We start from the raw sequence: 12,612 nt of genomic DNA on the forward strand, positions 1-12,612 counted from the left end.
GGAGCGCAAGGGTATTTTCGTGTACTTTGTCAGCAACTTATATCTGTCCTATGCAAGTAGCAGTGTGTAACGCTTGTGCTTTATACTCCCTTAACAGACCCTTCTCGCACGTATACAGTACAACTTTATCGGGCTCAACAGCTGATTCGAAATGTACAGCTCCAATTTGGCTAATGTATTAGGCTTATGTATCTGGCTAATGTATGGAGGCTAATGTAGGCTCCAATGTATTTCACTTTAAGTTCCAAGTATATCTGTAAAGCTAGGCAAAACTGATTAAAAGGCCCGCGACTAACACTCAACGGCTCGTCACACGTACATCGCATGTGATCTACGGAGATGGCAAGTGACGCGCAACCTTCACAGCAGAGACCGCGCCCCGGATGCTGAACGAGTCTCGCTACCTGCGTCCGCGCAACATCGTCGACATGAGCACATAGCATCCCACTGCGTTCTTTTAACCGTGCGGCGCTCGCGCCACCTCGAACGTTCATTAATCGGCCACTTCATCCAAGGCCGTGAGGCTTTACTGCACAGTGAATGCTTCGGACAAGCCTATACTGCCCATTGTGGGTAGACATCGTTTAGATGTGCAATGTGTGCGCGGGTACCGTGGTGCTACAGAAGGTGTAGTCTCCTCTTCACCTGTCAACTGTTCCGCGTTCCCTTCTTCGTCGTGTCCGCAGGCCCGACGTCTGCCTCCGGCGGCGACAAGGAGAGCGGCGGCGGCGGGGCGGAGCTGCCGCTCATCGCGCTGCTCGTGTCCGGCGGCGAAGGCTGCGCGCGGCTCGTGCTCGAGCACCTCAAGCGGCAGCTTCCCGTCGTCGTGTTCGAGGGCAGCGGGGGCCTGGCCGACCTGCTGGCCTTCGCCTACCGGGAGGTCCAGAGGAGGCACGTACTATACTTACGATGCATGCGCTTGGAAGTTACTCCGCTCGCCGGATCAGCAGCCAAGACGATTGATGATTGGCTTCTCAGGACGCGTACGCGGCTGTTTTGCTGACAGGGGCAAAAACGAAATCACTCGTGTGTGTGCCACCTCGCTGCGCGTTTGCGAACCCGACGCGCTTGCGGTAATCGCCTAAAGAGAAGCCTTTATGAATAACAACTCATAAAGGCTTCTCTTTAGCGCGTCACATTCTAATCGGGTTTGTTGCACTCAGCCACTCATATTTTTCCCAGTGGTTATCCGGCTACGCCAAGTGCGCCATTTCGCTACAAATTAGCACAAACCTATCTGCGCGCCCTGCTATGCCGTGTTCTCGGAAGGTTAGGGTATGTTTGATTTAGTCGGGAAACCGTCGTTTGTGCATATTCTGTTGGCAACACTGTCCGCTGCCTGTTTCCCGCGCCATGAGTGCAGTTTTGTAGCGTAAGCTACACTGGCCGGGGTTGAGCAGTTTCGCGTGGACCTTGAAGGGCCGTGCTGCGCAAGCGCGAGCAGCATTGGATTAAATGAGATTGTATTGGACTGGATTGGAAATGCAATCCAATTGGAGTACTGGTGTGTAGAGATTTCGGTCTGCACATTCGCCGGTCTGCGCATTCCAGAGGAATGACGTCATAGCCGCGGCAGACGCACTGGCGCCGGCACGTGCCCAGCTGTGCGCCTCCGTTGCGCAGTAGCCAAGTCTGACGCTGCGCCGGAGCCTCTTGATAGCCGTTTCGCTTGGCTGCTGGAGAGCCGTGCTGCGCATGCGCCAGGAGCAGTGATTGGACTTGACTGGACTGGATTGGAAATCGTTTTAGCAGCAGTAAGCATGATAATCAGCTAATCCTAGACAACCAGGAAAGCTAAGAATAACCAGCTGAACCTTCGCTCACGCTAGTATATCCTGGCATAGCCGAGCTAAGCCACTGCTAGTTTTCTTATTCGGAGCCGTGACATTTTTCTCCTCGTCGCCGCACCGATAGTGGGAAAGGCGTGCATCGACCGATCGGCGGAGCTGCAGATCAGCGGACTTTATGCTATGTTTACTAGCGCATCTACAAACATCTGAAGGATGCCGTGCCGCTTCCTTTATCTACCGGTTGCGGCATCGGCATTGGTTTCGTTATCGGCATAGGGTGCGGGCCGCGGTGCTTGAACCATTTCTTTTGTGTTGGAATTTCTTGTTTGCTAAAATGGGCAGCCGAAGGGGGCTAACCTGTAATGAATATCAAAAAATACCCGCGGCGCGGCACAGACGCGGGTACGGAAACTTATACCATTGAGTGCCGGACGCCGCACTAGCGCGAAGAGCTGCTTCTGTTTCGATCGCGATTGGCAAGCTTTCGTTCACGCGGCCTGCAGGCGGGCACGCGGATTTAAGTGGTTTACAACGAAGCTGTTTACCTCTGTTCTTCGTATGCATCCTCAGCGTGCGTCCCCAGGGAGCGACATTCTGAGCACCTTACGTCCACATTTGGGCTACGAGGCGTGGTGTAATCACGCGTCTACGGATGGGTGGAGTGGCGTCGGCGCTGCAGCGCTCGGGGGCCAGGTTCCGTTCTTTTGTGGGTACAAGCCCGCAGCTTCCTGTACGCACCCTGTGCCGCCAATTTAACTTCGAACATTCGTTCTACTGTTTTGAGCAACTGCTACGAGAGCCCCGCTGTTCAGCTTCATTAGCCTAATGTGTAGAACCACGCATTTTGGCGCGAACGGCCTGGGTTCGAGCCCCTGCAGCTGCGCAGAAATTTTCCCTTAGCTCGATTCTAAGCGTGGCTTTCGTAAAAAAGTGTGGTTCCGTATCCTTTAGGACGGTTGGGGGTTTGGGGCGTGGCATACCAAAATTAACGCACCGCACGGGAACTGCTGGGCTTGTATCTATTTCGGAAGGGATTATCCGCTCGGGGATGCTTCGAGGCCACGCCGCGACCACGTGCACAGCCAGCCGCCGATCACGCAAAGAGAGAGAGAAAGAAAGAATAACTTTAATGAAGACCAGCGATGTTAACCGAGCCGTCGTGCTGGCTTGCTACGCAAGATGAGAGAAGAAAAACAAAAAAAAAGGAAAACAAAAAGAAAGAAAAAAAAACGTGAAAACGAAAAGATGTCATCTGATGCACCCAAAATTTTCAATCACAAAACTTTGTCCGGGGGCGGTATTCCCGTGTTTTGTCCCTTTTGTGTCCCTTTCAAAAGTGTCCCTTTTGAGCGAGTCCTGATTGGCTAAAAGCGAACACCCGGATGTGACGCCATGCAAGCAAGGCGGAGCTGTGAGCCGTGGCTACTCGGAGCAGACGATTTTTCGTCGCCTTATTGTTGGTTCGCTCGCGGAACAATAAACACATAAAATATACTCCATACGGTTTCAGTTCTTTAAAATGCGTTTGCGAGAACAGTTACGGTATTTGAATCAAAGGCCCATTGCTTAACCGGAAGTACGTCACGATGAAAGGGACGCAAAAAGGACAGTTACGAGAATACCGCCCCAGTTCTGTGCTCCGAAGAAATTCCCAAAGAACATTGGTTGCTCGTGCAGCCGGACTGGGACCAGACCAAGGCCCCCAAACACCCCTCAGCTTAAGCAAGACGCAGCAGGTATATCACGAGAAAGGAACGCCAGCAGCTCCGGTGACAGTCCCCCTGGCAGAGTGGATTGGCTCGTGGCTTAATGATGTGGCCATTTTGAAAAAAGTCAAACAGTTACATAGTTTGCCCTCACATTTTCGGGCTGCAGCGGAAGCATGTCATGTTGATTCGCATACCTTATCTTAAGTACCTGTGGTCTCTCGTCTGTGCCTGCACACATTTCTGGGACCTCGCTCCGTCAGTTCAGGTAAGTCTGTAGTTTACTGTATGCCATTTGTGCGCAGTATTAGAAAGTCGTGTTTTCGAACAACTGCATGCAAAACCCTTTTCGACCGCTGCGCCGACCGTGCCTACCTTTAGTGAGTTTAGTCTTCCCGCGCCGCCGGTACTATCGTACCGAACATTGCTTTTAGGGGCGAAGCCTCTTAGGTGCTTTGGCTGTCGGCGTGTCATGTCGTCGTCGCCTCATTTATTCACGGTACTTAAACACCGGAACTTTTCATCTCCGTGGGAAAAACGCGTACTAAAAGAACACATCGGGACACTCGTTCTCCAACGCTTCGCGCTGGAACGCTTCATGTTTGAAGCAAAGCTGTATACTTGCACCCACCAACGGTTTCATCTCCGTAGGCAAAATCCCCAAGGCGCCACTTCTATACGCTGCATGCTTCGCCCCTCCCCAGGTTGCATGTTAGCGGAGATGGCCCGGCATTTTTTTTTCTCTACAGTGAGGTTGTATGTGCCTCGGCAAAACGTCCGTCCGTGCTCAGGAGGGCCCTTCGCAGGAACTACTGCGCATGCAGGAAAACAAAAAAAAAACGACTTATTGAGGTCCTGAGAGCAAGAGGAGATGCAATAATCCGGGTCTTTCACCTCGGAGTACCGCTTGTTGGTGACGTGCATACACTCTCGCGGCGTCGGCGTAGCGTGCACACGCGCAGGGTGTGAGGGAGACTTGCTTGAACGGCAGTTTTCTGTACAGCCAATAAGATGGCAATAAAGGGAGCGCCCGACAACATATCACAAAGATGACCGGCGCCGTTCCGCGCGTAAGCGCACGCCACACGCTGTCAGCCGCTGCCGAAAATCGGGCCGCTCGCTCAGAGCATCGCGCACCGCGCCGCCGGGTGCCACATTCAAGAGAAACGAAGCGCTGTGGTTGAGATCGAGGAAACTGACATACATTAGCTGGACTGGAACACGCATGCGCCCTCAGCTATCTCGACAGCAGGCGCTGGGCCGGAAGGTGTCGCGCCGATATCGCGCACCGCTTCCTTGTTCCGATTTATTTGTGACCGACAGTACAGCTGGTAAAACGCTTGTCTATAACAGCGATTTCTACTTCAACCAGCTACATCCGAGAACTGCCGAAACATACTCGTTCCAAACATGTCGGAGGCAAAAGCGAAGAGCTAAGACTTTAGAATTCCGCAGTAGTTTTATTCAAATCCCGCTCCGGCGGGGCAGGATAGGGCTGAGAGTACGAACGCTGTGTTATAGACAAGCCTTTTACCGGCTGTACATGATACTTGGGAAGGGTAATTATACAAACAGTGAAAAAAAAAGATCGTCACACTTGCTCATATCAGCTCAGCACAGTACCGGCCTATATCACATGGCGTAAATTAAAGGGACCCTGCAACACTTTTTTTTTTCAACTTTCTTCAAAATCTGAAATGCTTGCAGAACGTAGTCAGCCAACACAGTATAGATAAGGGGTTCGCGAAGTATCTCAGGCAAACGTGACTTCTATGCGCCCATCACGTAACTTAAACTTGCTCAAAAGATTTTTCTCTCCTTCCTGGTCTTGTGGTTCTTCGACCGCTGCAATTGCATCATTACAACGGTGATTTCGGCGCACGTTAAAGATCCCCAGGTGGTCAAAATTAATCCGGAGCCCTCCACTCCGGCGCGCCTCATCGCCTGCGTTGCGTCGGCGCGTTAAACCCTACAATCAATCAAATCAATCATTACAACGGTGTAGCGCCCGGCTTTTCTTCTGTTGCGGCAATGAATGCACCTCTCCCGGGGTACGTCACGCGGCGGCCGTGACGTCACGGAAAGCGCGCGTGCTGGGTGTGGCCGGGAGGCGCTATTACGTTTCGTCTACTTTCCAACGGGGGCGTGGCCTTCGGGGCCGCTGACGCCTCTGACGTCGACGGCGCGCCGCCGTCACATCCGCTGCACGCTTTGCAGTGGCAGTAGCAGCAACGGAGCTGCCCCAAATAAATTTGACGATTTACCTGTAGAACTTCTAAACTGTAAACGGGAACATATGAGATGATTACGTTAGGCGCCGAAAAATTCTCGAATCCACGCCCGCATCCATTGCGAAGTCACGCTCTAGCCTAGCCGATCCGCTGAGCGAAGAAAAATGTCGCGCACTATGCAAGGTTACCTTGCACTATGATCCGATGAACAAGCTGTGCTACGCTGTAACTACTGTTCCGTAAAGTTTCGCTGAGCTGTGCTACCACATAACCCCTCGCTGGGTTGGGTGGGTGGGTGGTGGTGACTGTGATGAAAGTGCGCCGTGTGCTTCATAAGCCGTTGTATTGCGAGGTGCTGGAGAAACCGTGCGAGATTCCCAGCCCAACTTTCCGAACCTGCGATCGTCCATTTCATCGTCAAAGGATTTACTGCGTGACTTGATGTGTTCGCTTCTTTTTTGCTTTTTATTTACGCATCACGGTGTGCTCGACGCCTGAGCGAGCATGTTTCGTATGCCCAAACGCATCGCCGCTTACCATATGGTTTTCCTACCGACCAAGGCGGAGTGGCACTGTGTTCGTGTATCCGCTCTGCAAGCATGTGCTTTTGTTTCCATTTTAAATTGCGTGAAGTTTCTAATAACAATTTATTAGTAGCTTTTTGCGAAACTGCGGCTTGCGTTAACATGCGTGCTACGAGGCTTTCGGCTGCGGTGGCATGCCTGCGGTGGGAACCGCTGTGTCGTTCCAGTTTCTGGTGCTTCAGGCATGTAATTTGACTGCTGGTAAGCTGCCTGCTTTCTGTCCGGGAATTGGAATGTAGTGTGCCAGCTCTGTCAAGCAACTGTTGGTGGGTGAGCCTCTTACCGGCAGTTGTGGAAAGCCAAATATCGTGCTGTGTTTCGTAACTCCTGAAATAGTGGTGCGCGGCATTGTTATCTTTTGTGAACGCTTTTTTTTTTTTTTTGTGGGATAGAGGTATTCAGTGGGCAGGTGCTGTGCGTGACGTTGACTGTTCTAGATGACGAACAGCTGTATTGCTTTTATTGCCGATGTGCTTCAAGCTGTACCCAGAAGGTCGACATGTCAACAGTGAACCTGTATTGTCTAATATTAATCGGAGCTTCCTGTATCTAGGCCAACCCACTAAGTTTCTCTGTATTTGTCTCATGCGTTAGCAAACAAATCCCAATTGAGCTATTTAAATCCATCCCTGTAAAACCGGCTTCACAAAGGACAAACGCATTGCTAGAAAGACATCTAATAAGGGGAAATATAAACAGTGTGACAACAAAATGTGGGGTTCCAAAGCCTTTTTTAAATACCCAATTAGTGTATTACGTCACGCTTTTTATTCCTATCAGGTCTGAAGGTACGAGTCTATCATAATTACGCATGTTAATTTGTCTGATTATGTGTTTACTTAGCATGTAATTACGTACTGCCCTTTTTTTCATTAAGGGCCGACTTGCCAAAGAATGCTGACACATTAACACTGTTACACTTCTCGTCATTGAATTTTTTTAGTGAAAAGGAGTGCTGAAATGACCCCTTAAATGCTGCTCATCCGATTCTGTTTTCACAATTTTCACACCAGTTCTTACAGTGTCGACCATGTGCCCCTAGCAGACAGCCAAATACTTGTTGAGGCATGCACAAAAATTTTTGATGCATATCAAATAATGGGGTACCACTGCATAGTTGCATGTTTTCTGAGCATGCCTAGACTGGAGCTATCTATTACAAAGTACTGGTTTTGTGAATAAGGGTGTGAATTTTGTGAAGTAACCAGTTTCACAAAAACAACTTTATTTTATATTAGCTGAAAGGATTAGCTTTGTGCCTGATAGCCCTTGGACTGCAGTTCTCTGAATACTTAAAATCTCTCCAATTGTACACCCGCCCAATTTTTTACCAATAGCACCAGAGCGTCGACCGTTCGGTCGGTCAGTGCCTCGTGATGGAGTGATACGGCAAACTCGGCGAGCATAGCCGCATGCGCTCTAAGCAAAGGCCGCTGCTGCCGTCGTCTGCTAGGCTGTTCCAAGAGCAGACGGCCGCTCCCCGATTTTTGTTATTCACTTATCACACTGCCTGCCATACTTGAAATTTTTCTTCAAGACCGGGCACATGGCGCCAACTGAAAACAGTAATCAGCGTTGCCGAACGAACCTTGCGCTGAACGAACTTTGTATTTGGCATCGCCTCTGGTTTTTGTTAGCGCCACGTGCCCGGTCTTGAAGAAAAATTTCGAGTATGGCAGGCAGTGTGATAAGCAAATAACAAAAAATGGGACAGCTGTCTGCTCTTCGAACAGCCTAGCAGAACAACAGCAGCAGCGGCCTTTGCTTAGTGCGCATGCGGCCACTCTCGCCGAGTTTGCCGTATCACTCCATCACGAGGCGCTGATCGACCGAACGGTTGATGCTCCGGCGATATTGGTAAAAAATTGGACGGGTGTACATTGTTGGCAGCTGTTTGTCTTGTGTTACTCTCCAATGGTACATCTTAGGCACCTGTTTGTTTTGTGTCACTCATTGATTTTGTTTATTTAGCTGGACTTGTCCTGCCACCAATTATTTCTAATATTTTAGGACATTCAGTTTCCATTTCTAAGGTTTGTTTGCACTGCCTCTGATGTGTAAGGCGGCAAATGTGGCTATTAAACACAGATTTCCTGCTCACATTATTCTCACCATATTGTACATAACTTGTTCTTAGCTTATGAACCCATGATTCCAAGCTATTGCCTTCAAACCTACCGCAAAAACATTAGTTATACCGGGGTGTCAGCTCAGACCAAGTTATGAATGCATGTGGTACTGAGGATTCTTTCAGGCATGCCGCTTGTTGCATTTTAAGTTGTCGGATACATAGAGATAACCCAGGTGAAGAGAAGGACGGACCAAGGGGGCAGCCTGAGTCTGAACAAGGAAGTCGAGGATCATCAGAAGCCATGGACATTCTTAGCTAACTAATGTAAATACTGCTATTCTTTCTTATTAGTGGACTTGGCCGTTTTTCATCATCTTATGGTGCCTGGAAAGCCGAGAAGGAAGAAGTCGGGGATACTAAACCGGCCTATCATGTCCAGTCGGTAAGACCAACGTTGGTGACCACAAATGTGGAGAAGGCATTGTTATAATCCGGAAAGAAGAATGCACTAGCTGAAAATAAAGAACAGCTCGTCAGCAACAAAACACAAGGCTTTTAAATGAAGCAAAGACGGTGTTGGATACTCCTGATGTGGAAATTTCAGGCTCACTCATAGAGTGGCTGCAGTCCAACAACGATGAGTTGAGCTAGCTGATTGCCGAGGTAAAAAAATGTTTACCTGACGACGAGTTCGACATGCAGTAGAATCTCGATAAACGGAAATCGCTTAAACAGAATTGCCGCTTAAACAGAACAGTCGCCTGTAAGTTGGTTGGTTTTGTATTCTTCAGATAACATAAAAAAACTCTTGGTAATCGGAACTAAAATTTCCACATCACTGTGTAAACGAAACCAAAAATCGAACTTCTTGTGAAACCCATCGGGATGAGAAAGAATTGGCTTTTTACGCTTACGGTTATTTAGTTTTTGTTTTTCTTCCTCCATGGTTTTTTGACGTCGTTGGCCTCGTAAGCCTCGTCTCATTAGTGGTCAGCTGTGTTAGCACAACGAATGCAACCTCGCAGTTCTTGTTCCAGTCGTTTAGTCTTGATTCAAGACGCTCAGGTTACAGGACTCAGCTCCTTCTGCATTGTTTGTGCCATCGTGGTGCTATTTGCACTTCATTACCGCGTTGCCGTATTCTACATTCGGTGGCTCCTAATACTCGTGAAGTTGAGGCCTCTAACCTCCGTGAAGACGTAGTTTCAAGGACTCAAAACAAAGATAATTGATACATTTTGTAGTGAACAGCGACTAATTGTTGCCAAATCAACTTTGTGGATGCTGCGCCTAAACCTTTTTTTAGTTTTCTTGCTTTCCAAAAAACTATCAGCTACATTCACCTCCTAGTGCTTAGAGTTCCATGAAATGGTATGAAGAGTGCGTACGCACACAAATGTGCACTTTTACACATCTATCTCAGTAAACGGAACTCCTGTTAAACGGAACTAATTTTTTTCGGTCCGTTGAAGTTCCGTCTATGGAGAGTCTACTGTAATTATGAGGTGCGATGACGCTACCGAAGGCATGCTGGGCCAGCTAAAGGCTGAGAAGAGAATGGAGTGTAATTAGGATTAATGATTAATAAATACATATTACAACATCAAGAGATCGCTACGGTATGGTCAATGGCTGCCGGGATCGACCGCTCCAGCACCTTCTGTAGTATATTCTCAGAGTGACGAGTGTCATCTCCATGGAAGCTCCATGAAACTCCCAATGCTGCAGCTCCAAACATTTAGTGGGGAGTTGTGCCAGCGGCTCAGCTTTCGGACGCAATTTAAAGGGGCCATGAAGACAAATACGAAGACAAAGTTAGATGGGCAGATGAGATGAAGAAGTTTGCAGGGATAAATTGGTCACAGTTGGCACAGGACCGGGGTAATTGGAGAATAATAGGAGAGGCCTTTGCCCTGCAGTGGGCATAGATAGGCTGGTGATGGAGACAAATACAAGTTTATTTTATTCGAAAGATTTCGTGTTTTATCGTGCCCAGCACTTGTCCAGATGTGAACGATGCTTTATTCACTGAGAAATTAATTTAAGTTAAAATTTTGATTTTCCCGCTAAATTGCGCGTTTTTGTGGTCTGCAATGACATCACAGGAGCCGACCTCTCTGCAGCCGATTGGGAAGCCTTGTTTACCGGTTATTGAACCTAGATGGCACCATTATACAGTTGCAAGCCATTTTCTGCCTTTGGTTTGTTTTTGACCGCATTTAAAAGGGTGTGTTTTTGTTCAGGGAGAAAAGAATCGTTTCGTGAAACAGAGTGCTCCCTCGACAGATATGGTCGCGTAAGACGGTTATTGCTTGCGTCATTGCTTGCGTCAATCGGCCAGTGTCGTCAAGCCCCGCAGTCCTGTGCAGCTAAACCAAGCATAGTGCGCACAGTACCAACAGCAGTACGCATCGGTACTTCTATGTTTACGTGTGCTTTCATAACTTCCACTGTTTGTCCGCCCATTATTACTGCTTTAAAAAGAATGTGCCCTAAAATTAAGCGCAAATAGCTCGTTCACCAAGCTTATAAGCTCTGCCTAATTTGCGTTTGCTTTTGCCGGCCTCCACCAATCCCAGAGCTGGCTGGTATGACATCATAAATTCTGTTGCAGAAAATGAGCTAGTGGGTCGCATGGCCGTTCTCTTTTTTCCTAATTACATAGCTTTTTGAGCGAAGTTTATGTAAAGAGGTGTCAGTAAGATTTTAACGAGGCAATATTTTGAATGAACCAAACTTGTGTTTTCTCTTCATGGCTCCTTTAAGGCAGCCATCCACAAAAATCCCAGCATGAACAATAGACAAAAGTTTCATTACCATTGGTCGCTGCTGGATGGGTCAGCTGCTGCATCCATTGTCAGGCTGCAACCGACGTTACCCAGACACCGTGGAAATTCTATTGCGACACTTTGGTGACACGCCGGATTGTACAGGAACATCTGGTACAGCTTCGATCGTCCCTTCAGTGGTGTCATCGAATAATGTTGGCGGGCTCCAGCGAATGCTGGACCACGTGCAGTGTCACGTGCGTGGTCTGGCAGCCCTGAAGGTTTCTTCACACGTACTTTACGATGATGACAAGCGTGCTTCTGACATTTTAAGCAAACACTACATCACAGTGGGTGGTTAAGGCGTTGTGCAGCTGAGCCCAAGGACGTGGGTTCGATTCCCGGCCGTGGCAGCCGCTTTTCTGATAGAGGCAAAATGCAAAAATGCCTGTGTTCGAGATTTTAGCGTGTGTTAAAGATCCCCAGGTGGTCAAAATTAATCCAGAGCCTTTTACTGCGGTGCGCCTCATCGCCCGTGTAGCGTTGGCTCGTTAAACCCCATAATCAGGTCGCAGTGCGTCTGTCGTATGCGGCAACAATGTTGTTTTCGAGTAAAGTTGCATAGATTACATAAAGCGTAGTTTGGTTCCGCCAGACGTAAATTTTCTTGCTTGACCTTTAATTGAACGTAACTTCCATTTACATTTACTTATTTATACATTTGTTTACAACACTGCTGGCCCTTGCAGCAGGTTGCAGCAGGGGTAAAAGGTGAACAATACACAATGTCCACATAAACAACAAATCTAGCTGTCCTTCAAAGTTTTCAGAGGATTTGCATCTTGTGAACACTTTGGGAGAGAGAATTTCAATGCACCATTGTACAAGAAACAAAATTTTTATCAATTTGCGGTGCATACGACTGAAGAACAAATGGATTCAATTTCTGGTTCTGTCAGATGGGAGTAATTCTTTACTGTGGATTAGACCGGACATCACTTTAACGTAAATTTCAGGTTACATCAGACATAACTTGAAGCATGTGAATAAGGTTACATCGGACATTATTTTAACTTTTCATATTGGGTTATGTCAAATACATCCGGCTAAATTTTTTGCACGGGATGAGTTTTAAAGTCAGCTTCTTCTGAAACAAACCAGCCATACAAAAGGCCCGACAAACTAAAGGGCATGTATATTTATAAGTAACTTTAGCAATAACACACTGTTTCTCAATATGGCATGGGTCGACATATTTAATCGAGTTGGTAAATACATGGAATATATATAGCTGTCATTCAGCAATATTCTGGTTTGCCTTGACAGGATGCATTGCCAACGATCAAAAACCAAGGCTAGCATTCTAATTATGCGACACTGAGTTCTTAGCTAGGCTGAAGACAGCTTTTTTTACTTCTACTTTTCTATGGTTTAATAGTTAATTTCAGTGTCTGTCAACATC

At 47.9% G+C, this 12,612-nt stretch overlaps 1 protein-coding gene across 2 annotated transcripts in view; it reads left to right on the top strand.

Moving 5' to 3' along the window:
* Positions 1–12,612, top strand: part of LOC144175761 (transient receptor potential cation channel subfamily M member-like 2) — a 187,892-nt gene that overhangs the window by 86,647 nt on the left and 88,633 nt on the right. For both annotated transcript variants that reach the window (XM_077704778.1, XM_077704777.1), the window contains exon 5: positions 687–891. In XM_077704778.1, the coding sequence (XP_077560904.1) occupies positions 687–891 (205 nt within the window). The remainder of the gene's footprint in view (positions 1–686; positions 892–12,612) is intronic.

Source organism: Haemaphysalis longicornis, unplaced genomic scaffold (genome assembly GCF_048455015.1).
Source record: "Haemaphysalis longicornis isolate Haplotype H1 unplaced genomic scaffold, Haemaphysalis longicornis Haplotype H1 scaffold_3, whole genome shotgun sequence".
Classification (NCBI taxonomy): Eukaryota; Metazoa; Arthropoda; class Arachnida; order Ixodida; family Ixodidae; genus Haemaphysalis; species Haemaphysalis longicornis.